Here is a 27,773-nt window from a genome sequence, read left to right as displayed (position 1 = left end):
ATAAAGTGCAGGTTATTTACTCTTTTTAGTTTGACAAGATACTACTCACCTTGGAGGGAAATTTTATGTCAATATTAACATCACTGGTTTTAAAAGCAAATCTAGTTAGACAGGAGCCATACATCCTCAGTGAACACTCTGGAAAACAGAGAAAGGCTTTGTAACTGAGCTGGTTGCCTCCACTACGCCCTCTTATGGCCTAGGGTAAGCTACAGGTAGCCTGCCTTGTTTTCCCCTCTTGGACTGTTCTAATAAAATTTCCCATCAGGCTTTGTCTTGGTCAAAAGCAGCCCTCTATGAAGACTGGGTTTATTAATAAAACTCAAAACCCCAAAACAAAGTCCATTCATAAGTCCACACATCCCAAGATTTTTCTTTCTCTTCCCAGATCTTCCTGCCTGGGACCTTGGCAGTCTCTCCCCAGCTTGGAAAGAGTCTTTCCGGGAATGGGGGGAGGGCTGGGAAAGCCAGCAGGAAGTCTTACAGTATGGGACAACTGACTTGGCTTGCGCTAGGGGATAAAAAATAGCAGAACAGACATTCCTACATGGGCTCTGAGATCTACCCCCTTCACCATATTTCAGCACAAGCTTAGTCAGTTAACCCAGGCTCTGAGACTTGTTGCATGAGTCTGCTTGTTTTTTTAGCAGCGTATATGTATCATCCCAGGCCTCTGTGCCTAAGCTTTCCTCGGTCTCTGCAGACTCCACCACAGCTTCCTGGGCTCTCCCCACTTCACTACAACTTCCTGCTTCAGGGCTGAATTACCTGATTCAACTCAAGTATGCCTCATTCTGTAATCAAGGTTAGTTAGCTACAGCCCTCCTAGCCCTTAAGGGGCAAGCCACCCTATTATAGGTTTAAGTGATGATGGGCCAAATTATCCCTTCACTGAAGACATTTAAAACTTTCTTGAGACACTATATCTAACCTCAGCAGTTATACCCTAATGAATGATTAATCACCTCCCCCACTCGGTTACTCATTCTAGCCACACTTCCAATGTGGCATCACAGGAAACTCAAAGAACAAAATTTTCACACTCTCACAACAAAGAAAATATTGTTCTCTAAATTTTTATGCTGTAATTTATTTATTTTTTATCCTGTAAACTACAGTTAGTGTCATGGTATTAGTGTATACTTTTTAATAATGTTTAGGTGGTTATCAAGTAGCACTGTTCCACCTGAGTATCCAATGCCCTGCAAAACTTTTCTCTGATATACTCCTTTGCCACAAATATTACTCCTTGTATTTACCATGGCATCTGTGCCAAATAATTAGATTAGCAAGTGCTTGTGCATTATTCACTAGTAAAACTTACACACAAAACATAAGTTACCAACCTGGAAACCATCGTAGCCACAGAAGTACAGTAGCTACTTAAACAATTGTATTTCTATAGCTACAATGGTTTCTGACCAGTTGAAATACACATTAGGTCTGCTCTAAGCCAAACAATGGTATCGTAAGCAAATGCCATTCCATTGCACAACATCATTTATCAAACATTTTGATATAATTTATGTAGGAGACAATTATTCTGTGTTGTTTGTGCTGTAGTCATTGAACAAAATCTGGCTAGCCACAAAACTGGCAGTAGTCCCTCCTCCCCTCAATTTAGGACATGCTGCTAAAACAGTGTTAGTTGCCTTTATCCTGGCTGTGATCAAACCAAAGAATGTACAGATTCTCAGGAGAAATCATGGTTTGGTAGAAACTGTTTTCCACATATATACAGAACATTCCACTGACCAGAAGTAATGAGGCCCTGTGGAATAGACTTGTGTACGTTAACCATGGAGCTAAAGTTGTCAAAATCATCATTTTTCATGCATCCCTGCAAGACGGGAGTTGACTTGTTGTTGTTATGGTGGGCTCATGTGAACAAAACAAGCCAGAATGTTCATTTGTTCCTGGACTGTTACTGGATAAAAAATTTAGTCAGATTTTGATAAAAATCAAATCCAGAAACCAGTTTTTAAAAAGGAGCACAACAAATTGTCTTTCATTACTAGTATCATTTTCTCTATTTGCCATCATATTTTAGTTAATATGCATAGTGTATGTTTAAGAAGCATAAGAGATAATTACCCCTAAAATGAACAAAAAAAGTCATAATTATTACTACACTCTTATTGAGAAGGAAAAAAAGCAGCTATTTATCAAACAAAAAAAGATGATAATATACTAATTTCTAGTCAGTTTTGATATAAATGAAATCTGCTAGAAAAAGCTATTGTCTACCAATGAAAAACCAATACCTCATTCACTGCAGCTTCTCTAATAATTGAAATATTGCTAACATAATGCTGACATATTTGTCTAACTTCAAATATCTGCTCTCTTGTTTTGAGTCTACCAATTAACATCATAGGAGATAACAAGAAGTTAAAGCGAAGAAGGAAAATAAAACCAACAATACAAATTATAGGGACATACATAAATTGGATTTGAAAGTTAAATATTTTGTTAGGTGAAGTAACATGAGGGATGGCTGATGTATGAAGGTTTACAAAATATGTGATCAAAATAAAGCAAGAGAAGGAGGATGGATAAAGCTGATACTGAATCTACAGAGAGGTATTATGTATTTTGGCTGACCCAGCAGAGACAGTTTGCACAGCTGTTAAGAACAAAAAAGGTATTCAGGTGATTCTTGGAAGCCATAATAGACCTCCAGAGCTGTAAAAGAAGGAGAAGAAAGGAAATAAAGGCAAAATTAAAAAATTACATCTGGAAGGTTTTGATGAAATTGAACAAGACAAAGGTACTTTAATCAATAAGTGGAAATTCTGTAAAAAAATAAGCAACAAGGTTATCTAGTCTATTAATTTAAATGGAATTTACATTTTGTCTAGAAAGCATATATGGCCTGATTTTAAAAGGTGATCAGCACCTGCAGCTCCCACTGACTTCAGTGGGATTTGTGGGTCATCAGCACTTCTGAATATCAGACCCATAGTGAATGTTAAAACAGCAACTTTCTTGATAATTTTCAAAATTCTGATGTTACTATCCATAACCACCACAGGCCTTTGCAATGCATGGTTCATATCTGGCAAGTGCAATAATACTGAAATCACTGAAAGTCCAAAGAAAACAAATTTAAGGCCAGAGTTAATCCCACTAGAAACATACACCTATCAGGAATAATTATTTAAAGAGATCACTGAGACTGAAATGTCATTGACTGCACACAATCTTTTTCACTAACAGATGTGCCATCCTGGTTATTTACTAATCCCCAGGTTGTTTACAAATTCAGTCAAGCTAGTTTATGTCATTACTGCATTGGTGAGGGTCACTCACCATTGAACTTCTACCTGTGAGTGGCAGTAAAAAGAGAGAGCACAAACAGCATGAAATAACATTTAGAATTTAGATACTCAGATTTAAACAAAATTATCAACTTCTACCAGCAATTTTGCTCAGTTGAGGATCCATTGCCCTCATATTTAACATGGAGAGACCTGTGAGAGCTATGCTCCTTCTTGATTTGAGCGACCTCCACTTTCAGTAAAAGAATGCATATGAGGACCTGTAGGCCATGTTTCACCTATGTATCAAGAGTGAACTGTAAATAAAACTATTGGGATTGGGTTGTTTTTTTTGCTGTTTCTTTTTAATTTTTTTAAAATTTTATTAATTAAAGTCTTGTCTATCCTGACAGATTCCACAGACAACTGGAGAACTAGTAGAGAAAAAGTAAAAATTAATTGAGAAGGGAAGTGATATTTAGTCACACTGTTTAAAACTCTTTATTTTGTTTACACCTATTTAATTTAAATGTATTACAAATACTTGTAAGAAGAAAGATCTTCGTTGTAGCCACACCACTATGATTAAGGACTGGAACTTTGATCCTAAAAATGCTTGTGTAACGTTAAGCGCATATGTAAGAGTTTGTGCAACTGAGAGCTAAATCTCTTTGAGATCTCAAACAAGCCAGCTAACAAAACCAGGGAAGGTAAGACTTGACATTCCTGATACTTCTAAAGATATAATAAAGATATTTCAAAACAAAATTAAAACTATTCCAAACTGATGAAGAGACCAAGATTTAACTTATAATTGTTAGAATAAATTAAGAGAATGTCTTGTATTTAAAGAAAATGAGGGAGATCACACATACCTGGTAAGGGCTGTTGAATAATCTTCTCCATCTCGTTTACAATTTCTTGGCGGATTCTGAAGTCATCATCCGATATGCCTTGTTCATTTGCTGCCTCCATGAGCGTAAAAGTCAAAGCAGCCACCTGTGCAGGGGAGGAAGGTGGGAGGCCACGCAGCTCATTTTCTTCCTGTTTTTCCTGGAGAATTTTTGGATGATAAGAAGATAATTGTACTTGATTATATTATTTTTAACTTGAGGGTTTGCTTTATATGGTGCCCTGAGCAGCCCATTTCCACAGGATTCAAACTCTGCACAGCCCAATTGGCATATATGACAACTGGGCTCATGGAAATGACACTGGATGCTCCATTTAGCAAAGGAGCAGGTTCTTGCAGAGCCAACAGCCAAAGAGGGAATCTGAAAGCTTATGTTCCCTGAATTACATTTGCATGGCTGAGAGCTCTGAAACAGAGTTTATCCGAAGACATGAAAGAAGATGTAATTTTTTTCTTGCACAATAAACACTAGTGATTGAAAGGCGAGCCCATGTGCAGGACTCCAATGAGGCAAACAGTTTCCTCTGACTCCCAATTAAATATAAGGGGCTGGTTCTCCTCTCACTACAGCCCAACCAGTTACTCTCATCAGGTGCTAGTTTTAATCAATTGCATTGTAATAATTAACTTCATCTATTGGAGATAACTACTTTAGGAGCATTAAAACCTGATACATCTCAGATCACATGGAATCAGCAGTGACCACCAATTGGTTCTGAAATTCACTGATTAATTGAAATTGTATGACTCACCATGGAAACATCTTAAGCAATAGCATAGTTTTTGAATAAGTGAATAACAACCTGTTATGCATCCACACAACATACCACCATAATAAAAGTGTTCTACCAGATCTCCACACTTATATGAACACAGTTAAGTTTATTTATCAAGTTAGCTCTATTTTGATTTCCTTACTTTAAAAATTAAAACTTGACAACAAAAAATAATATAAATTTTGCAAGATTTTTTTAAATTATTTATTTTGTCACTGTTGGGTTTGCTTTTCTGTGGGGTTTGTTTTTTGTTTGTTTAGGGGTTTTTTGGTGCAGAAGCTGCTATTGGTAAGCTAGTTTAGTCACTCATTAAGATAAATGTATCTATCCTCAGCTCTACTGGAATATTAATGTTAAATAATATTAATAAAAGAGTGTATACTTAGATGTATAAAATTAGAAACACATGATATTTTTAGGGCTTGACCCAAGTCTTAGACCCATTGGATGGGAATGGATGGGCATATTTTACAAAATACCATTTAAAAGTTTATTTTGCACCCATCATTGCGAATCTGGACTTACTCTATAAATTAAAATTACAGTGGACAACAAATGGCGTAGATCAAACCCAGCTCTTCACTCATTAATTAGAAGTATCCACATCTCACCCTCCCACCCTGACTATTCGGATATACCAATGTAGCAACAGTGGCCAAAAACACCTTACCTCACATCTCCTGGCTAGATCATGCCCTTTGGTCTCAAATGCAGAACTAATTATAGGGATCTGTGATTTTTGTGACTTCAAGATTGGATTATTACAACACACTATACCTTAGTCTGACCCAAAAGACAACCCACAAACTACAGATAATTCAGCACACAAAAATCCACCTATTAAGTGAAGCAGACCAATGAGAGCACATCATACCAAAACTTTGTGCCATACATAGGCTGCCAGTTCAGTTCTGAGAAGTCCAAGAGCCCAGTCCTTATCATTAAAGACCTAAATAGGCTAGGACCAGTCTATCTCAAGGACTTCCCCTTTCTGTGCAGCTCCCCAAGTCATTCATATTCAATAGAGATGTCATGAGTGATGGAATCCTGATATGAATTATAAGCTGAAGAAGCTCTTTCTCAATAGATTCAATAGAGTGCTCTCAACTGTAGAATATGCTACCACTGGAGATTAGGGTATGGCCAAGTCTTGCAATCTTCAGACCACAATGTAGAACTCTTCATCAGGTATTTGCTCCAACAACTAAGCTTCAGAATGTCCCCAGCAACCTGCTCCTGGAGAAAAACACTTATATCCATCTACTCATAATGGAGTGGCTTAAAAGTAAATGGTGACAAGGGAAGATCAGGTTTCTTCTCTTGAAGGATTAATGAGGACCTTTTTTAAAATTTTATGGCATTTAGATATTACAGAAATAGACATATTAGAAATTACTCCTGGGAGAATTCTGCACTACTGCGCGTGCTCATAATTAATGAGCCACACATATTTTTAATTTTTTGCACAGAAAAAACCATCTGATGAAATGTGGCTGCAGTTCTGCCTTTTGCCCACCAGAGGGTGCTGTGGCAATAGAACACAACAGCAGTTCCCAGCCAGCGAGGGAAGAGAAAGAGCCTGCCTTTCTTCACAGTGCCAGTCAAGCCAGGTCAGGAGACAAGAGCTATGCGGAGACAGAGCATGGGCTGCAGGGGGAGAAGGGGTGTTCAGACAGGGGCTCATAAGAGCTAGTGGGGGAGGACAGACTGGGGCACAGGCTGAATGGGAGTGGAGGCAGAGGGCCACAGGGGTGAGGGAAGTGCAGGGCCACATGGTGATGGGGTGGGGGGTTCAGAGCTACATAGGGATAGGGAGGTGGCTGGAGAGGGGCACAGAGACACATGGGGACGGAAGAGTGGGGACAGCGGGAGGGGGTGCAGGGTCACATGGGGATGGTGGAGTGGGAGTTTGAGTGGGGGTGGAGGGACACATGTGGAAGGGTGTGCAAGAACACATGGGGGCACAGGGAGACAGAGGCAGATGTTCCTGACTGAATGGGAGAGGCTAGGGATCAGCCAGCGTCTGAATGGGAACACTCCCTAACAATCCCTCCCCAACTCTCAAAAAATTTTGTTCCATACTTTTCCCATCCATACCCAACAACCCTCCAAGTTCACACCCAGGCTCCTTCCAGGCAATTTACTTCCCTCTCCCTCAGCTCCTCCATTATCCCTGATTCCCCCAAGCCTCTGCACTGCTTCTGAGGGCTGCGGGAAATATGGTTCTGTATTGTAGTTTAAATGAACTATTATCAGAGTTCTGTATTAATATGCCTAATAAGGCATCTATTTGTCAAAAAACAAAAACATTTCCTGAATCTTTTGTTGTCGTCTGTGTTGTTACAGACATACTTGTTGACAAATATTTTGAAATAAATGACCAAAAATAATTGAAACTTGCGTGATTATATTGTGTTATTTTGACAAATAAAATCTACAGAATTTTGCATAATATATTATGCACATAATTTTTAAATTTTTGTTGCAGAATTCCTCCAGGAGTATAAAAATGCTTCTGAAAAAATTACTATTTTTATATGCGACATTATAATGGGCCACACCAACTGGCTAACATGGCAATGTACCCCACAGAAGTTCTGTTTTTTATAGGTAGTACTTCTAAGAGTGAACTTTATCAAAAATTTTAGCTCCAAGTATCAGAGGGTGAATTAGACACTTCTGAGTCACCTGGATAGGTTTGTGGGTCAGGTATTCCACATTCTGTATTTTCTAGTTCAAAGGAAATTTTATATTATATAGAGAATTCTGGTTACAACATAAACAGTATTACCATATATACTCGTTCACAAGCCAAATATTTTTGGTAAAAAAATGACACATCAAAGAGCGGGGGTCAGCTTATAAACGTGTCTACACCAAAATTTGATGATTTTAAACTCTATGAAATCACTGAATTGAAAATCTAATACATTGTTGTTTTGTTTACCTGGAGCATCTGCAGGCATGGAGCCCCTCAGTGCCCTGTGGCCACGGATTGCTGTTCCCAGCCAATGGGAGCTGCAGGAAGTGGCACTACTTCCCGCAGCTCCCACTGGCTGGGAATGGCAAAGCACAGCCACTGGGAGCAGAGGGGCTCCGTGCCTGCGAATGCTCCAGGTAAACAAATCATCCCGACCTGCCAGCGGCTTACCCTGACGGGCCGGGAACCGAAGTTTGCCAACCCCTGAAATATAGGGTCGGCTTATGAAAGGGTCATACAGTTTTTACCATTTTTACTTATCCATCTTGGGGGAGTCGGCTTATAATTGAGTAAATACGGTACATATTGTAAAGTACATTATAAAAAGATTAATAACCTGAAATAGATTCAGTTACAAAATACTTAGCCAGCACTAATCTCACAAAAAACAATTACTTTTTTTTTAGTTCTGATTTATCAGATTCACAGCATATGCTATCAAAAAAGTAACCTGAAATTCTTACTACAAAACAAAATGTATGTATTTCACCAGACTCAAAGTCTTCATTAATTAACTTACCATTATATTTTTCTTATGGCGTTTTTCTTTAATGTGCTTGTGAGCTCCCTGGATATTTTCAATGTGAACCAAGCAGAGTTTGCATAGATACTGGCAATTCGCATATTCTGGGGAGCGCTGAAAAAAAGAGGCCAACATTTTTTTTAAAAAGAGACTTAAATACTTCTGCCAGTACTCCATGACCAATTGTGTCAATAATAAACAGTACTTGGCATTAATACAGCACTTTTCAAGTCAAAGTACTTTACAAATATTAATTAATGAAACTTAACAAGACCTCTGTGGGTTGGATTATCCCCATTGGACATGAGATGAAAGTGACTTGCCCAAGGCCACGTAACATGTTAGTGTCAGAGCCAAGAGTAAGACTCACAAGTTTCTGGCTTCTAAACCTTAGCTCAGGATCACTAAGCCAATCCCTTCTCTTTCTCAAGCTCTTAAAATGTAAGGATCTGTAAAATCTCAGCATCAATCCTCCCAATGTCTTTTTCCAAATTGACAAGAAGGGATATATTCACTATAGTGTCAGCCTACACATGTACTCCCTTTTTCTGCCATCTTTTGTAATTTTAAAAAGTATGTATTACCATCATCCCTCCATTCTAACATGTTTATATTTGATAAATCCACAAAGCATTTTGGAAATGTCAGCTATTCAAATAGTATGGGGATTAATGCATACATTAATTTTAACATTCATTTTAAAACACTATTTGCTCTTGCTGAATTTGGTCTTTTGTGGTTTCACAAAAACTTGATATTTTCTGAATACGCTTAATATTTTCTGATTAAAATGTCAATGTAAAATAACGTGGCCATTTTGCTTTTACCAATATAATACTCTGAGCCTTTATTTCATTTGTTTGACGAAGAAACCGAACAAGATAAAGCCAAATATCAATCTGCTGGGGCTCGTTTGACTAGTTTGGGGGGAGGGTGAAGGATCTCCTCAATACTGAGGCAGACCAAAAAATCTTCTGAGTACACTTCAAAAGCAGAGGGAATCTTTTTGTTTTCTTAAATATCCATATACTGATTTGGGTATTGCTTTAGATCAGTTTAAAGGGGAAGGTTTTCAGGGATAGAAATGTATGGCATATGTAGGGTATTTACCAGTGTTTTTAATTTTATAGATCTAAAGGATCCACTGCTTATCTATCTTAGGTGTTTACAGAATGTCACTTGTCCTAGTACTGTAAATAATGGAAGTTTGGCATTCATTATTTACAGTACTAGGACAAGTGACATTCTGTAAACACCTAAGATAGATAAGCAGTGGATCCTTTAGATCTATAAAATTAAAAACACTGGTAAATACCCTACATATGCCATATGGGAGATCCATGTTCAATTTTCAGTCAATGTTTCTTGCTCTCCAGGCCAGCAAGACTGAGGAAGCAGTCAGCTGTAATGGATAGTGTCTTATGTCACCCAAAAGAACCATTCTAAATAAAGAAGGAATAGTGGCAATATGGTCAAAAGGAAGTCCTATCCAAACAAAAGTATGGTGATCATGATGCGAAGTCTCATAGGCCTGGGGCTAAAAAGGCTCTTTACCAGAGCTACAGAATACACTGAATTTCCCTTCGCCCTAGATGAGAAAAAAAGGAACAAGAATATTACAACCTACTTTTTCTAGTCGGGAGATATAATCTCTTTCCAGTCGCTCTTCTGCTTGTTTCAAGCCTAGTTGCTGTTCTGCCGTCAAAGTAGACTCATCAATCACAGCAGTGTTTTCTAAATATTCAGTCTCCAAATTATGTTCTTTAGTTGATTCAGGATTCTTCATTTTGCCTGGAGAAAGAAGTTGGCACTTAATTATTGTTTTCCGGAATAACTTTTTTTAAATGGGGAGGACGACAAGGTAAGCATTAGAAACAACATAAGGTATTCTGTAGGTGCTTTCACGCAGGAGTCAACTCTGTGGGCTAAACATGAGAACATTCACCGGTACTTTTTAAATAGCATCACATCGGGCTTTAGTTACTTGGTTCCCAAAGACATCAATGGGAATCAAATGAAAAATATCATAAACAACGACAATATAAGTGTAACCTTGCGTCTCTACAGAGAAAAGACTACATTAGAATCTCTTCAATGCTCTTAAGATACCATACCTTCCAATGATGCATTACAGGCGAGTCTCATCTTACGCTGGGGTTACATTCCGCAGTCAGCGCATAAAGCGAAAATCACATATAGTCAAAATTATACTGAGTGTAATGGCAGACGGAATTGCCAACACTACGGGTACAGGATTTAAATGGTTATTTTTCTCTTTTTTTTTGTTTTTGCTGACCGCACAAAGCTGAATTTGCGCATTTTAAATGCACGTAAGATGAGACTCGCCTGTACTATTGTTTGTTTACCACCCTTAAGAGGAACTAAAGAGCCAAGTATTTAATATAAGTGTTCTATCAAAGAAGAGAAAAAATGTAAGATATCAGTACTGTGTAAGAGTTTTGTGCAAAGACGATGTTGTAGGAGGTAAGCTGTTTGGTGCAGTAATCATCTTTTTGTTATGATTACATACAGCATGTGGCATAAAAGGACCGTGATGTGCCATGAGAATACAAATAATAAATTATAATAAGATTTAAATTGTTACACTGCATGTTTAGTCAAGAAAACTACCAGAAAGCTACTTTAAATAAATTCACAGAAAAATGTTTTACAAGGCTACTATCTAGACATTTCAATTGCACCCACTTACTAAGTCAATATGATGTTAAGAACATACTTATGTTCTGTGACACATTAGCATTCTATGGCTGTTCACAGCAACCATGCTGCATTGGAATGTTGTCATTTATAAATATATAAGTTTTTGAAATTACAGTCCCTCCTGAAGACTATAATCTGCACACAGTTTGTTAATGTACGCAACCATCTACAGTGTACGCTATTCTTATGAGCATAGACCACATCAGTGGGAGTGTTACCAAGAACAACTAGATTTTACAAGAGTAAGGAGAAGAGGGCATTGAGATAGATAGCCTGGTGACACAGACTGGAAATTGCTTAGTTATCTGATCCCTAAGTATGGTCTGTGGATGACTGGTGGTCCATGCAACACTTGCTGGCTTTCTATATATAGCTGGCTAGTCATATGCTATTGGTTTTCCAAACTGGTTCCTGCTGCTAAATTTTATCAAGACAGTTAAAAACACATTAAATATTTTACTAATATTACTTTTCCACATCAGCAGTTGCAGTATTTACCACAGGGATGCAGTGTGACCACAAACAAAAGGGAAAGCAGTCTTCACAATAGCAAGTGGCTCATGACCCATTTCTATTAAAAGCCACACTTTGAAACAGTTCGAAAATTCCTGAACTAAGGGGCTAACTCAGAAGGAAATGAACTCTGATGCATGGATTACATTCTGAAGCTGAAGCAGACTTAAATACGAAGGGTTCACAAGAGTGGCTGCTGGCAGTATCTAGACTGAAAAGAAGCCGTCTTTTTTTGCAGAACAAAAATAGCATAGCAATCAGGTAAAGGACAAGTGTGTGTGTGTCTTCTTCATGTTTACAGTGAAGTTTTCTTAAACTTGGATGTAGTTGATTTTTGTCTGCACTTTAAAAACAGTATTACTAACAGGCATCTAGGTAAGAGAGCATGATATTTTGAAGATTTCTGTTTAAATGTTTTCTAATTTCACAAAATAGCCTGAAATTGACACACAATCAGTTAAAATGTGGTTCTAAATAAATTTAAGATATTGCATAATCACTTTTAAACAACATAGAAAAGAAATTTAGTTAAATGCTATTCTTATGACCTTTATTCTCCAAGTAACAAAGGATCTATATTCACAGTACACTCTTTGTAACCGTGCTTGACGATTTTCTGTATGTAACTGAGAAGATATGCAAAGCAAAAATACTTCAGAGCCCATTTCAGATTGTTAACAATTTCTCAAAGAAACCTGAATGAAGTAGTGTGCTTTAATACTCACTGAAGTCATCAGACTTGTGCTCCACTGTTCTTTGTTCTGAAACTGTCTTACCAGAGTCACCAGTCTGATCCATGCTTGTTTTCGACATATGAACTCCTGGTGGATTTTCCAAAACCAATTTTCCAATTTGTGTAGCTGGTAAGGTTTCCATACTGACTCCATTCCCAGAAATATGGGAGCTTGGAGAGTTTTCTCCTGTCTGCTGAACTTTTATCTGTTTCAGGTTTTCTGCTGCTGCTGCTGGTAAATTAGATTTTTTTTTTGCTTTGCCATGACTTCGATCCTGAAGGTTTGACCCCACATCTTTAGATCCAGGAATACAACTATTTACTTTACATGATTTATTTTCTCCTGATTTTACAGAACAAACATCATTTTGTTTACTCTTTTTGCTACTGTTCCCACTTGGAGAACTTCTCCCAACATCTTTTACAGATTTATCATTTCTACTGTGTTTATAATTCTGATTGTTTATAACTCTGACTGCTTTGCCTTCTTCACAGACAACACAGGTAGACTTTCTTGGGTCATGATTTCCATTTTTTGAGCTCTTGGCCTCTTCCATTATAGCGAAGACCTGCTTCTTCTGTCACTTGAGACTACTTGAAACGCAATTCTCCAGTAATATTATGTTGATTAAAATCCACTGTTTGGGCATGGGAATCTGGCTGATTGTCTGCTGGAGAAAAACAACAGTAAGCATTTAAAAATATGACAGGAACAATATCAAAACTCTAAGAAAATATGTATTAAACAGACCTCTCTCTAAGGAGTAAGGAAATGTATTGAACTGAATTATGTTGAAAGGAAGAAGTACTTTTCCAAAAACAGTTTTCAACAATAAAATCTATATTATTCTTAAAGTAAAATAATGAAAGACTCAAGAATATTTTCCTAATAGGGGAAAGGAAGAGACAAAAGAGCAGCAAAAAAACTCTCACACAGTTTTAAACTGTCATCAGGTCTGTTTTCTCTCTTTTCTACACTGTTGTTGTGGTGTTATATATCGAATATTTGTCATCAGATACCATCTCCTCTTCTTTTGGCTTTAGAAAAGCAGTAAGAATTAAGGAAATCTATAACTACAGTGAAGAAAACAAGTTAATTGAAATATTAAAAACACACAAGACAAAATTACTCAAATAAAATGTATGACTAAAATCAGCCCCTGAGGAAAGCTAATTCAGTTCTATCAATTCAAGAAAAATAATTTTTTTCTCGCACTCAAATGGTTAAGAAGCATGGATTTGGCCCTCTATTTACTGTGGCGCCTGTATGCACAGAACCTTGGGTAATAAGCTTTTGGACATAAACTACTCAGACAAAATGTCATGACAAATACATTAATTTATATAATATGTAGCTTCTTCAACTGCTAGAGTTGTCTAAATAGTCTACCTAACCTTAGATTAGCTAAACCCCTTTGAACCCTGATTCCTTGAGGAGGGCATCATCAGCACTCAATTCTGGGGTACAGGGCTTATTTGTTTGACCAGGCTTTCAATTTAATTTAACAGTAAATGGGAAGACTGATAAGCAGTAGGATTCCGTTTGTTTGTAACAACTGATTGTTTGTGTTAATGCGAAGCAAGGAGATGGATTTGTGATAGGCACTAATACAAATGTCTAAATAATTTTGAAATGATAAGTATTATAAAGGGCTGAGAATTAAGTGATCCATAATATGCAGGCAAAAGAACAATTCTATATGTAACTCCACAAATATGTGAATATGAAATGTAAAGCTGACACTTTACCAACTATGTTACATGTTGTGGGTAGCAACCACGGGAATTTATGGGTGCTTATTTAACCATCAAAACAAGTACCCATATTGTTCTATTGGGAAAAAATGTAAGACTGACTAAATGGCAATTAAGTTCAAGCCACTAGATTCTACTAGATTGTAATTCATGCAAAACTTCATTAAAACTACAGTGGAAGGAACAACGATCAGGTTAAAATTATATACTTGTAAAAACCAGATTTCCTTATATGTGTTATAAAACCTCAGATTATATACACTGAACATATAAAAGGCTAATGTACTAATAGTCACTTATGATATTTTACTTTCAGCATTTCTCTCAGCTTGAAAATAGACTAATCAATTTCACTTTCTGGCTTGTTAATTTGTATTTTTTGGCTAGCAAACACTTCAGGAAAAGGTTTAAATTCCCTACTACAAACTGTTGGAAACCATGTATTTATATTACTGGTTTTATAAAACCTTACCTTAAAAAAAACTCAACAAACACCATCACACTGTATTTTGGGCCTAGATCTATAAGGCATGTACAGTAGTTTTAATTTACTGTGTATTTTGCCTCTTCAAGAGCAAAGGGAAGAATAATAACTGTCCAATATTTCAGCTATAACTTTCTCCATAAACAGAATGCATATTATCACTGTTTTCAATTGGTTATGTTGGAGCACATAGATTTAAAAATAAATCAATAAATAAAATAAAGTCAAAAATTGGTCTTGTCAAGTTAAGCCTCAATAGTCATCAACTTTAGTTTTACATAAAACCATACAAAATGAACATAGAAATGACCTACAGATTATCAAATTCATTCCAATGCACAGGCAGAAAAGATTCTCTCTTAACTATACTGAACTGATATTACAACTACCAGCTATTAAAGTGTTATTACACTTCACTCTAACTCTAGCTCTTGGCCCAATGGCCAAAAAACCAAGACAGTAAATGTGATTCTTATTGGGCTTGGAATTAATACTTTTACATTCCCTCTCTAGCGTGAGAGATATAAAATACTACACAGATAACTGTAAGCTATACTACTGTTGGATCATATTAAAGAAGTTCTGTATTAAAATCACAAATGAGTTTGATTCCCCGTAGTTTAAATTCCAGGATATTACTAATTAAGAGGTATCTTGGGTTTTGGTACTGTTTCTCTCCCTCTATGTGTGAAACTTGCAAGTTGCTAATTGTATTAGTATATTCTAAGACAGAGTCTGTTCTCAAAGCAATCCTTTGTAACAACAACTACTCAAATAGAGAGAGACTCAAAGCAATACTCTGTAACAACAGAAACAGCACCCAGAGACTCCCCGCCCTTTTGTTGTATTCATCTCGCTTTGTTAACAATTGTGATTAAAATAGAGATAGAGGATGTATGTGGATGGATGCTTGGTGTGGATAATAACTGAATGATCAGGGAGGTGACAACCTAAGAATCCAGTGTCCATCGGCTGAAGAAGGCATCAAGTGGAAATCACCAGAGGACACCCAGAGGGCAGACTGGAATCCACCCAACAGCCTCAAGAGTGGGAGAACCAAAGAACAAGATAACATCTGGCAGCACGGAGCCATCAGGAATGTGCCATCTGCTGACTGATTCAGCAACAGCATGATGAATCAATTCCCATAGACTGGCATAGGAAGAAATTCCTATAAAAATGGACTCTAGAAAGTGAGAACTTTGGGGTCTGATTCTGCAAACCAACTTCCAGGGGTATCAGATGAGCATCTGACGAGGCCCTGCTCCCTCCTCATGTCCAGGCCACCTGGCCAGTGGCTTGATATGAGCAACTCTAAGGCTGGTAACTATGATGACAACCTTGCAGAATGTGTGTGCGTGCGTGCAAATATGAAATTGAATGGAATGTTATCGCTATAACTAACTGCTTACTATGATGATTTCTGTATTCACAATAAATGTGGCATTTTGCCTTTTCCCCTTTAATAAGATCCTGATGGTTTTTATTTTATTGGTATAACACTACCGCACAGTATTTTGAGGCTCTACAATGAATCTCAAGATGTTTGGGTATCACCAGAACCCAGTCACAATTTTCCAATGTTTCATCCGTTTCACAGACATGTCTCAATCATATATAACATATATTACACACCCTTTCTGCTGTCCTTTGGGGTTTAGCTGTTGTAATTTTGAACTCCGTAGGATTTTCTTTGAGATTTAATACTACTGGAAAAAATCCTTCAAGACATCTGACGTTCAGCTCTGTGTTGCTACGGTGTGTTGTGGAATTAGAATATTAGAGTTGACCAAATCAATCTATGTAGAGCTGACTTCAGCTCCTTTTCATAGTATATACACACCAAAACTTCCAGCCACAGTGAGTTTAATGCAATTCCTATTGGCTCTCCCCCTTTTGGCTCACCTAATAGAATGGCTGCCTGTGAAGCACCTGAGTCCCATTTTGAGTCTTGGCTGAGACAATATGCAAGCAGCAAATCCAAACTGGGACTGGGAACCCTGCTTTAAATTGTTTTAATGTTTGACCACCAGCTGGCAGGCACAAATCACTGCTATAACGACTAGTGAAAATGTTATATCTGATAAATGGACAATGTCAGGTTAAAGAAAGTTCTATTTTTAAAAATTTCCTATGTTACAAACAAGACTTTAGATTAAAACTCAAATAATTTTTAAAATCTAAACTATTACTGTTTGTTTATTTTGCATTTTTCTCATCCTGGACCATTAAAATAGACTACTTAGTTTCATTCTTATTTCTAGTTAGTTTCTGACTTTCATGCACCTGAAAAATACTTGAATTTATAGACCTTCTACTAGTGATAAAAGCCACTGAAGTAAAGCTTGCCTAGGCCAACTGGAATTAGAACCTGTAAATTATAGTACAACCTGAAAACACATGGACAGTTAACAGCTATTAATATTGGTTACCACTAGCAACTCCAATACCAAAAATCAGAAATGTGAAGTTTAATTTGTATTCTAAACAACATAATTGAAGAGTGCTTATCAATACTGCAACAGCAGGATGGCAACAGCTCTGTGCTTTTACTAAAAAAAAAGACACATTTCTATCAATTGCCTTGCTTCTACATAAATAATAAAAAGTGTTTTTCCAAAATAGTGATGTGGGCTTATCTAACTTTGCTCGACAGATATTGCAATTTGGGCTGTATATTTATCTTTAGAGTGGAATAACAAGTCCACCATCATCATGTGAAACACTCATATGAAAACATAAGTTTGCCTCTCCTTTGTTCATAAAACTGCTGCTAAATTAAAGGAAAATAGCAGAAAAAGTTGAAAACAAGATAGCTGCTAGCACTAGAGACATCGGTAGTAAGTCTGATCATATCCTAGCAGGCCACTATTTACCAGGTTTTATTTTTTTAATTAATTTAAATCATTATTGGTAGTTGTGGGGACTGGATGGCTCAAGGGACTAATAATGCAGTAATTTCACCATTAGGTCACTGCCTCAAATCCAACAGAGATCAGTGATCAAAAGTCATTATTTTACATTATCTAAAGGCTATTCTGTGACTAACATGAGCCAGTTTGGTGATCTAGGTCGAGTTCCTCGAAAACATGAGTCCACAGCTAAGTTGCCTCTCAAACAGATTTCCTTGCAGTAGTTAGGAAAGAGGACAAGGAAAAATATTGAATATTAAATTATATTTAATCAAGATAGCCATACATTTCCTTAGATTTCCTTCAGCTGGATTTTTTTCTGTCACATTTAAAACACCTCGACCCTCACAGCACAAGAACTTGAATGCTATAATAATGTTACATATTGACAGAGAGAATATAATCAATATTAAGTTAGTTATGGCCAAAGTACAGCAGTGCTTTATCTCTGAGACAATTATAAGAGAAAACAAGTGGGCAGTTCTTAATACTTGGGTATTTTCTAGGATCCAAAAAGGTGAATATTTCAGAGGCCAATTTTAGCCCTGGCCTAAGCAAGTGAAACTCCATTGTTGTCAGAGTTCCATTTAATGGTGCCAGGCCTGAATTTGGTCCTTCTTGCACAAATAATTACAGGAATTTAATTTGCTATACTGCTGCAACACGTACTCAAGAGTACTTAGATTTTCTAACTACAGGGTAAACTGAATAATACAACTTTTAAAGAATTTGTTTTACATTTTTTTTAAGATACTTCCTTGCATTACTATAATTGACAGAATATATAAAATCTAATTTACTCTTCTCCATTTTTACAATTCATTTGGCTTGCACAATGAAAGAACTAGACATTTTCACTTTTGTTTCTTGACAGTTTGTAAGTTTCACTTCCTGGCTCTCAGACGTCAGTACAGGTGAGTCTCATCTTACGCGTATTTAACGTGCACGAATTCAGCTTTGCACGGTTGGGGGGGGGGGGGGATAACAATTTAAATACTGTACATGTAGTGCTGGCGATTACACCCGCCATTACACTCAATGTAATTTTGACTAGACGTGATTTTCGCTTTACACGCTGACTGTGGAACATAACCCCAGCGTAAGATGAGACTCGCCTGTATTAGCAAATATAGTGTTTAAAACTGCAGGGAAATGTTTAATCCAAACAGTATGAAAAGCTCTTTTTATTGATTTATTACAATTCATGGAGACATTTCTATCATTTTGTAAAATCTTTCACCCCACCCAAATAAAAAGTTAAATTTTGCACTTAAACTACCTTTAACTATCCTTTTAAAACTTTCATTTTGTATCTGATTTTTTTTATACCAACATATTTTGGGGGTGGGGGAGAGAGGGACTTTGTGCCCAGACTGTATATAGCCTTGGTCTACACTTGTGCCATATACAAACCATATGGGTGCATATACAAACCATTCACGCTTCTATCATACTTTATGACAAGAAAGTATTTCTTATCCTATAGTTGAGAGCAGTTAAATCTCCATTCATATAATTAGATCTGAATTATGTTATGAAACCAAAATTAAGGAGATTTAAAATTCAAAGAGGCATTGTCAGTGGCTACTGGAGACTGCAGCTCTTTAGATTTAAGGATCCACCACCAATAAACCCAGGACATAGGTACTTTTTAGTTAATGAATGTAAATGCTGAAGGACAACACATTACAGTGCTGTTTCTATGAGAAAGACCAATACTGAAAAACTGACAAGAACCTTACTCCAATCAAACAGGAAGAGCAGAAGAGAATGCAATGTGCACAGTGTGTTATGTGTAAGATTGTCATTACAACAAATCCAGTAAGAAGTTATGATTTTAATAGGGTTACAACCCTAACTCTAAGGACAAATAGTTTTGGCAGTGTTGTTCCAAGTTCAGACTTTGATAGAAAATATTCCATGCAAAGTTTCAGCATGGGTCAAATGCTTTATATCTGCATTATACAGCTGCCTATTGGCATTTGCTTGACGTGAATTTAGCAGTTAGATATGGTACAAGCATTAAGATTATTTCCTTAAATCTCTAAAACATACAGGACAGTCATCATTTACAAGATATGCTTGCTACAAGCTATTTCTATTTGCAAAGACATACTTTTTCTGAGCTGTCATTCTTCATACTGGGTAAAGACGAACAAGTCAGAGAGGAGGGGACGGGGGTGGTCTCAGCACAGGACCAAGAGCCAGGGACTCCTAAATTCTAATTCCTGCATTGATAACAATTCTCCCTGCAGCTGGGCAAGTCACAGTCTCAGTTTCACCACCTGTAAAATGAAGCTAAAAATACTCCCCTATCATACAGGGGTGTTGTGAACGTTAGTTACAGTTCATCTTGCTATGGTACTGTGCAGATGGAAAAACACTATGAACCTGATCCAGAACCCACTAAAATCAGTGGACCCACTGACTTTGGTCGGACCCACTGACTTTTGGATCAGGCCCTGTAAGTGCTAAGTATTATTGTAATAATTCCAGTAAAATATGTATGTATTTTATAAGTTACAGGAATGCATTCTACCACACCACTTAAACAGGACAGCATTTTATCTTCAAAGCACTCCACAAACTATGGATTACTTTAGAATTAACTGTAAGCAGTTGAGATGTTTTTGACATAGGAATTTGTATGGTAGAAAAGCTGTGGCGAGAATATGTTAAAACACTTCAGTATACAGACCAAGTCTTGGCAGTCTGCAAACAAACTACCGATAGTAGTCTCACAAACCAACACTTATTTCAGTCAAGAAAGAAATTTTGAAGCTACTTATCACTGCCAATTTTATATTTAAAAAATAGTTTTTATAAAAGGCTTTTACCTCAGCCTTGCTTCACAATGGCTGCATTTAGAAATATCAGCTATTATTGTCAGCCTCACTGTAACAGAAAAAGATAGCTGATTTCATAATGAAAATGGATTTGATTTCATTTGCAGACAAAATTAGTTCAAGTATAGGTTTGTTGTAACATCATAGCCAAAGGGGGCTAATTAGAAACCATGTACTGTGTATACAATTGTACATGTGTGATTCTGAATAAAAAACTGGGTTTACTCGCAAGATCATTGAGGTCAAAGGACAGTGTATAATAACTTCATAAATTATAATACTGCAAAATTCAAGAGATAATTATTGAATTATCCACAAGAACATTAAACAGAATTTGTGACTATCACCAACTCATAGTTTAGGTTATATCAGTACATTGACTGGTAATGTGTAAAAAACAGTATAAATATTGAGTAATACATTAGACTTTGATCCTGCAACTGGGTCCATATGAGCCAGTGGCATGATCAGGACTTTAATTTGTGTGTAGTGAGTAATTTACGCTAAACTCTTCTATAGTTCATTCAGTGGGACAGGGACAATGATAATATAAAGAAACTTTGAAATTTAGAAAAGAATATCAAAGACCAATACTCCAATACCTAGAAAACATTAGGATCTACTAATGCTGTGCAAGATTTTGCACTGGCTTATAAAAAGAACACTGTGACTACAAAAAGCAAAATTATTATTCTTCAGGCAGAGCCACAACAGAGTAGAGGAAGTCCAGCTCACAAGAGGCGATGGCTGGAGGTATTTTGCTTTCAGGGATGTTGGAGGGAAATGTGCTCATTGGCAAATTGTGCCCCACCCCCATTTTGAAACTCTTCCCAAAACAGATCTCCATGCATTTTTCTCTGCATAGGTAGAACAAGACCACCATGGCCTTGTCCCCGACTATCCAGATACCCCTTGTGAGTAATTCTGTACTGCAGGCAAGAGTGCAGACAGCCAAATCATGGCTCCTTCCTATGGAGGTCTTGGAGATACACCATGTGGAGAAAGGGACTCCCTGTTTCCACTCCTCCTATGTGCACTGGACAGCCATAATTTCACCCGAAAAATCACCTTTATAGGGGGGACTTTCATACTGGGGTAGGTTTAGCAGAACTATTATACAACAAGCAATTACTTTGCAGGAGGTAGAATTGCTGATATGTTTGGATAAGAGATCTCTTCCTCCAAACTGTTAAGAATTATACCTGATAGGACACGCACACAACTGCTGCGAATTACACCTGGTAGGACACGCAAACAAATGCTACGAATTACACCTGGTAGGACACGCACACAAATGCTACGAATTACACCTGGTAGGACACGCACACAAATGCTACGAATTACACCTGATAGGTTTCCTTAACAAAACGTAGCTTCTTCTGCCAGATGCTGCAATTAAATCATACTTCTGTGATTGGGTGGTTCCTTGGAAATAATGTCATAACCATTTAGGGCTTGATTATCAAAAGCACCCACAGGAGTTAGGAGCACAAGTCTCACTGAAAGTCAGAAATATTATGACTTCTCAGTAGATTCAAACAGGAGGGAGGAATCCTGGATCTAATGCATATTGTCCAGGAACCCAAATCAGCAGAAAGTAGTGTGAGACAGCACATGCAAGGTTATTAAATCCCTGTTTAAATATAATTTAATATTGTACCTAGTATCACAGTCCCTCTCTAATGATTAACTCAATATTTCAGAAAATAAGTCTACATCTGCCTGTTTTGCCTTATCTTCAGTGTTTACTGCTACTTTTGAGACCTCTTTAAAAGAAGGCTCAAAGTAACCTGACATTTTCAGCCAATTGACAAATCCTCTACATATGGCAAAAGCATGTATTCATTCAGCTGCATTTGTACCTATTTTAAGCCAACACAAGGACAGGAAAAGATTAGCTAAAGTGATCCCTGTGTACAGTATGCAAGGAATATTGGGGTCTTGTAGGATGGATGACTACATACTCTAGGAAAGAAAGATCCCTTCCACTCCATTACCCCCAAAACTTTAGTACATGACTTAGAAACAGCTAATATGATTCTTAAAACCTTACAAGTAGCACCAAAGTGCAGTAACTGTCACTAAGATTCCTAGGATAGTAAAGAATACATGGGAAAATCCTAAACTGATTTAAAAACAATGCAACTGGCTAAGAAGAAAGCAGAGAATTATGCCAGTTTACAAACCATATAAAGCCCGCCCCTGACAGTTTATCTTCCATATGTAACATTAAAATAATGAATTACCATGGAGATTAAAAATCAAGAAAGCCCTGTCTTGATGGACAAAAGTGTGTTTTTCAACTGAGTTAGTTTAACACAACTAAAAAGTCACGTTAAGATGCAGGCTAATAAGTTTGAAGTTGCATTCACTGGCTGGGTTACAGTCTAGTGGGGGAACCCAGACTGCAACATGGCCTGCTAACACAGCTTCAAACACATTAACTTGCATCTTAACAAGGCTATTCTGTCATGCTAAGCAAACACAACTGAAACACACACCCTTTTCACCTGTCAGGATCTACCCAAGGAAGAATGGCCAATGGGAGGGGGGAGGGATTCTTCTTCGGCAATGCGAAACATGAACAATTCTGTTACTTCTGAAACATACATTTAGGTGAAGTAAGGAGGAAAACAATCACTTGAACAGGATATGAAAACATATCTGCAAAAGAGTAATCTATTAATAAACATGAAGTATAGCACAGTGGCTATAGCCAAGGATCAGGAGCTGGGAGATCTTTTTGCGTTGTAGATCTGAAATGGACTTCCAGTGTCAACTCGGGCAAGTGGCTCCACCTCAGCTTCCCCAGCTGTAGAATGGGGCTACTGCTCTCCTCTCGCCAGCCATTGCCCCCCTTGGATCGAGGGGACTGGGGAAAGGCAGAGCGCTGCTAAGGCTGTGTACCTGGCTGTCATGCCTCCCACCCAAGGACCTCCACGGCAGGCCCGCCCCGGGCTCCCACCCCCAGGGAGCATTCAGTGCCCGCACCTGCCCCCTCCATAGGGATTTACACCCTCCCCCCCCACAAGTGGAGAGAGGCCAGAAGCAGGGAGAGAAACTGCGGAGCCCCCCCCAGCGGGAGCAGCAGGGCTGGGCGGGACGAGTCCCACCACAGGAGGGCACCGGGAGCAGAGCGCCGAAGGGAACGTGCCAGGTAAGCAGGAGCCTCCCCCCCCCGGGAAGAGGCGGGGAAGGGCTGGGGGCGGGCGGGGGTCCCCAGGAGCCGCCGCCCCCAGCAGAGGGGAGAGCCCAGAAGCAGGGAGGGGAGCAGCGGCCGCCTCTGAAGGCCTCGGGGCTCCCAGGAGCCTCCCCTACGCCCCGAGCCCGGTACCTGGCTGCTGCCCTAGGGGCGCTGAGGCTGCGCCCCCCCCATGCCCGGCTCTGGCTGCTGGAGGCCCCGACGCGAGCGGCTCAATCCGGCCCGGCCGCCATGTCAGCCGCGCCGCGCACTGCATTGTGGGGGGGAGGGGGCTCACACCTCCGCCTGCCCGGAGGGAGGGGGATGGCGGCACCTCCAACCCCTGCCCCGCCCCCCCGGGGGGGGCTCTAGGCGGGGTAGACCCTGACCCCCCACTGCAGGGGAAAGGGGGCGTGGCTGAGCCGCAGAGAAACCTCTGCCCCCCCCCCCGCCATCCCAGGGACTTAAAGGGCGGGCCGGGCGTATGATGGGCCCCTGGCGATGCAGCCCCGCGGAGGCGCCTCTCCTGGCCTCGCACCCCCGCTCCCCAGCCCGGGACAGGTGGCTCCGAGCCTGCCGTGCCGAGGCAGCCGGCTGTGGGGTTTGTCCCAGGCCGACGAGCGCTTCGCCAAGTGGGGCCTGCCGGGAGTCCCCGCCCTGCTGCTCTGCCTTAGGCCCTGCTGTCTGCTCGGGTGAAGGTGCCCGCCCTCCTCACGAAACCGCTCTGGCCTCCGCCTGACCTTGGCGGTAAAACCCTCTTTGCAGCTGGGGGCGGGGGCTGGACCCCTACAGCCTGGCGGCCGCTTCCCAGCCCTCGCCAGGGGCTTGACTGGCCTGTGGGGCCCGCCCTTGGCATTGCACTGAGGGAAGCGGGCGGATGTTTAGGTAGCTCAAAACCTCTGGATGAACCAGCGCTGCCCCTCACCAGCAGCAGGCGATTATGGCATTGGCACCTAATAACAGCTGAAGGAGGCCTCCCGAGAAAAAGGGGAATTGAGGATCAATATAGCACCATTCAAGAGATTCAGAGGAAGCTCTTGAAAATAGTGTATGCTACTACTAGAAGAAATAGCACATTGCTTTAGACTTTATATGTCTAAGTAAATAACTGCATTAATTTTATTGAATGTTACACACACTGGCAAGATGTGCTCTTGACAAGATGCAAAAAAAAAATACATTGTAAAAATGGCATGATCCGTACGAGCGAATGTGCTCCCTCCTGGTGCAGTTGAGACTCGCAGTTGAAAAAGGGTGAGGATTGTTGCCCGGTAGGAGGCCAAGAACATCTGAAATTCTTTCTGTAGATCAGCCAAGGCTTTTCTGTGAGTCAGCTCCCAAACCCAGATTTCAACCTGCCACTTCAAGTATAATCTGTTTTACCATTGTACATTTGATGTGTCAATATCCTCTAGCTTCCCCAGAAAGAAATAGATCCTTCTTCAGTTTGGCTTGTTACTGTACATGTCATTTTACAGGACACAGAGGGGAGGGGGTGAAGAGTGTGCAGGAGCTCAAAGACATGGAGGGGGTTGAAGGGAGACTGAGGCAAACAAGAAAGGTGGAGTCTTAACCACCTTAAAGCTTTTACACATTTAAACATTTAACATACTTAAAGTTTTCATTGTGGATAAAAGACTTCCACTGCATTCCCCTACACCATCCATTATCCTCCATCCCAGTGCCATGGATCTTTTTTCAATCCCTACCCCAAAACTTCTTATGGACTCAAAGTCTCTAGTAGGGGAGCCCTACTTCGGTGGGCCTCTTGAGAGCTATCAGAATGTATAGATTCTTACTAAAAAAGAAAAGGAGTACTTGTGGCACCTTAGAGACTAACCAATTTATTTGAGCATGAGCTTTCGTGAGCTACAGCTCACTTCATCGGATGCATACCGTGGAAACTGCAGCAGACATTATATACACACAGAGATCATGAAACAATACCTCCTCCCACCCCACTGTCCTGCTAGCAATAGCTTATCGTACTGATTTTCATTTATGTTAAGGCTGCTTTACACCACATTGGCAGAGTAAACAGGCCTTAAAGTAGCAGTCCATTTTAAGGTTTCTACACTGCCAGGACAGAACATTATTCTCATTCATGCAGTGTAAAATGGATATAATAATATTTAATTTTATTCTGACAGAGTTCTACAAAAGAAGGAAATTTCCCCACCAAAAAAACCCTCTTAAAAATGTTAATGTTGCAAGTGTGTTTCAATGGAGTCCTACTAACACCTAAATGTTACTTTCTTTACTGAAATTTTACACCTTAAAAAAAAAAAGTTTTACATGTAAGAAGTCTGGAAATGACCAGTTAAATGCAAATCTCTCAACCTTCAGACAAGCTTGTGGTTGATGTGGTTAGATGTTTTACTGCATCTGTGTGTGTTTTTTCTGTGTGCTGTCCCAGCTCCTTGATCAAACTGCCCAATAACCACAGCAAAAGAACTTGGTCAGGTTTATTGTCAACGAAGCATGGTCCTAATGCCCTGGCTCAGTGGTTACAGGTACACTAACACGTATGCCCATGGCAATGGACTAGCTCAGTTAGTGGTGGAAATTTCCCTTATCCCCTAGGCCAGCCAAAGACACTCCCTCTGAGACTTCATTTTATACCCCAATACAAACAAGTTACATGTTGCCCCTCTGGCAATTGCTGCCCCCTGACATAGGTTGTTACCACCCATTACCTTGTACATGTTGGTTCAATCAAAACATCTCTATCCGTCATTCTGTCATCCTGACCTTATCTTTCAGATGGGTCAGCACGTTCCTGTTATCTTTAGGGAACGTGTTGATATTGAGGTGTTCTGGTACCACCCTTCTGGAATGTGTTTGCATGAATGCTCTGTGCCTACCACCTCTTAGCAATGTGTGTTTTTGCAATATCAGCCATGTTCTTGCCAGATTCTGTGAGCAGGGCCTTCCTCTTGCTCACAACCTGACTTTGCTTTATGTCAGCAAAGCTTTGACCACTACATTAGCTCGGACCTCATACCAGGCCTCTGATACAAGGGCTTATGTCTCAGGCTCTCTTCCTACTACAGGTGAAAGAAGTGATCAACATGTGAGAAATTACATAAAAATGTGGACCACCTTTATTTTGTTGTACATGCTACAATTGACAAATTATAACTTTTAAAAAATATATAACTTGTTTTATATTTGAAAAATTTGAAATTGATTTTCAAGGATATATTCTCACTCAAATAAACCAGTTGTTTTTTTTTTATTGTTTTTAAAGAGAGTTTATAAAAGTTTGAAATTGTTTTTTAAGGATATATTCTCACTCAAATAAACCAGTTGTTTTTTTTTATTGTTTTTAAAGAGAGTTTATAAAAACAAAAAGCAGGAAAACCAAATGTGCAACCAAAAAGACCTTTATGTGGGGTATCAGTAAGGTGTGAATGCTGGATCTTCAGATTACCAGCAGAAACCATGACCATTTGCATGAAGGGTATAACTGTTGTCCTCTATATGGACCAGTCACTAAAGGGGAACTTGGCATACTTTGCTGTTAGGTTACGCAACTATTTGCTCAATATCACAAGAATTCTTGAGATCAGGAATCTTCAGATCAGTTCCTGGCTCTGGAAGAGGCTATGATCTGGGGGTTAAGGCAGTGATGTATGGTCTAGTGGTTACAGACAACGTATCAAGGATAATATATTTTACTTTTTGTACTGAAAGGCTATGTGACAAAACAGATAAGGTTATATTTGCCGTCGGGTACTCCTGGGGGGATTCTGCGTGCCTGCAGAAAACGCCGCCCCCCCCGCAGAATTTCTGTGTTTCCCTGCAGAAAACGGCAGGGAAGCGGCGATCAACCATGGGCACAGTTTTGTGGGGGGGGATTGTCCCCCTCCAAACAGAGGCGAGGCATGGGGGGGCAACTGAGTTACCTATCATTGCCCCCCCTCCCCATTTCTGCAAGCGCAGAGCTCCCCAGCTGAAGAAGGCTGCGTCTGGGCTCCGCTGACTCTGCAGCTGAACATCGTCTCCTGGGTCCTAGTGCCCGTCGTATTCCCCTTCTGTGTGCTGCGAGTCTTCCTGTTTTCTGTACTAACAGGAAGTGCCCGCAGTGGGGCTGGGTAAGGGAGGGGAGAGTGGTGAAGGGGTGGGGGGAAGAGGCAGTGGGGAAGGTGGGGCGTGGTGGAATAGGGCAGGGGT

General features: G+C 39.4%; 1 protein-coding gene across 11 annotated transcripts in view; it reads right to left on the bottom strand.

The window, feature by feature from the left end:
- The window catches only part of TUT4 (terminal uridylyl transferase 4), a 72,773-nt gene extending 48,915 nt beyond the window's left edge, over positions 1-23,858 (bottom strand). For 4 of the 11 annotated variants that reach the window (XM_084636143.1, XM_084636153.1, XM_084636144.1 and 1 more), the window contains exons 1-7: positions 23,751-23,858; positions 13,353-13,493; positions 12,412-13,090; positions 10,080-10,243; positions 8,450-8,566; positions 4,136-4,313; positions 50-138 (exon numbers count right to left, since the gene is read on the bottom strand). In XM_084636143.1, the coding sequence (XP_084492269.1) occupies positions 50-138; positions 4,136-4,313; positions 8,450-8,566; positions 10,080-10,243; positions 12,412-12,976 (1,113 nt within the window). In that variant the 5' untranslated portion in view covers positions 12,977-13,090; positions 13,353-13,493; positions 23,751-23,858. Of the gene's footprint in view, positions 1-49; positions 139-4,135; positions 4,314-8,449; positions 8,567-10,079; positions 10,244-12,411; positions 13,091-13,352; positions 13,494-19,686; positions 19,704-22,917; positions 23,008-23,750 lie in introns of those variants that run through there. The other 7 variants (XM_084636149.1, XM_084636151.1, XM_084636150.1 and 4 more) reach the window with 7 other exon arrangements.
- Between the last annotated feature and the right edge of the window lie 3,915 nt (positions 23,859-27,773).

This window comes from Lepidochelys olivacea, assembly GCF_965140295.1.
Source record: "Lepidochelys olivacea isolate rLepOli2 genome assembly, chromosome: 8".
Taxonomy (NCBI): Eukaryota; Metazoa; Chordata; order Testudines; family Cheloniidae; genus Lepidochelys; species Lepidochelys olivacea.
Note: the sequence above shows the minus strand (reverse complement) of the source record. Positions and strands in the feature narration are given on the sequence as shown.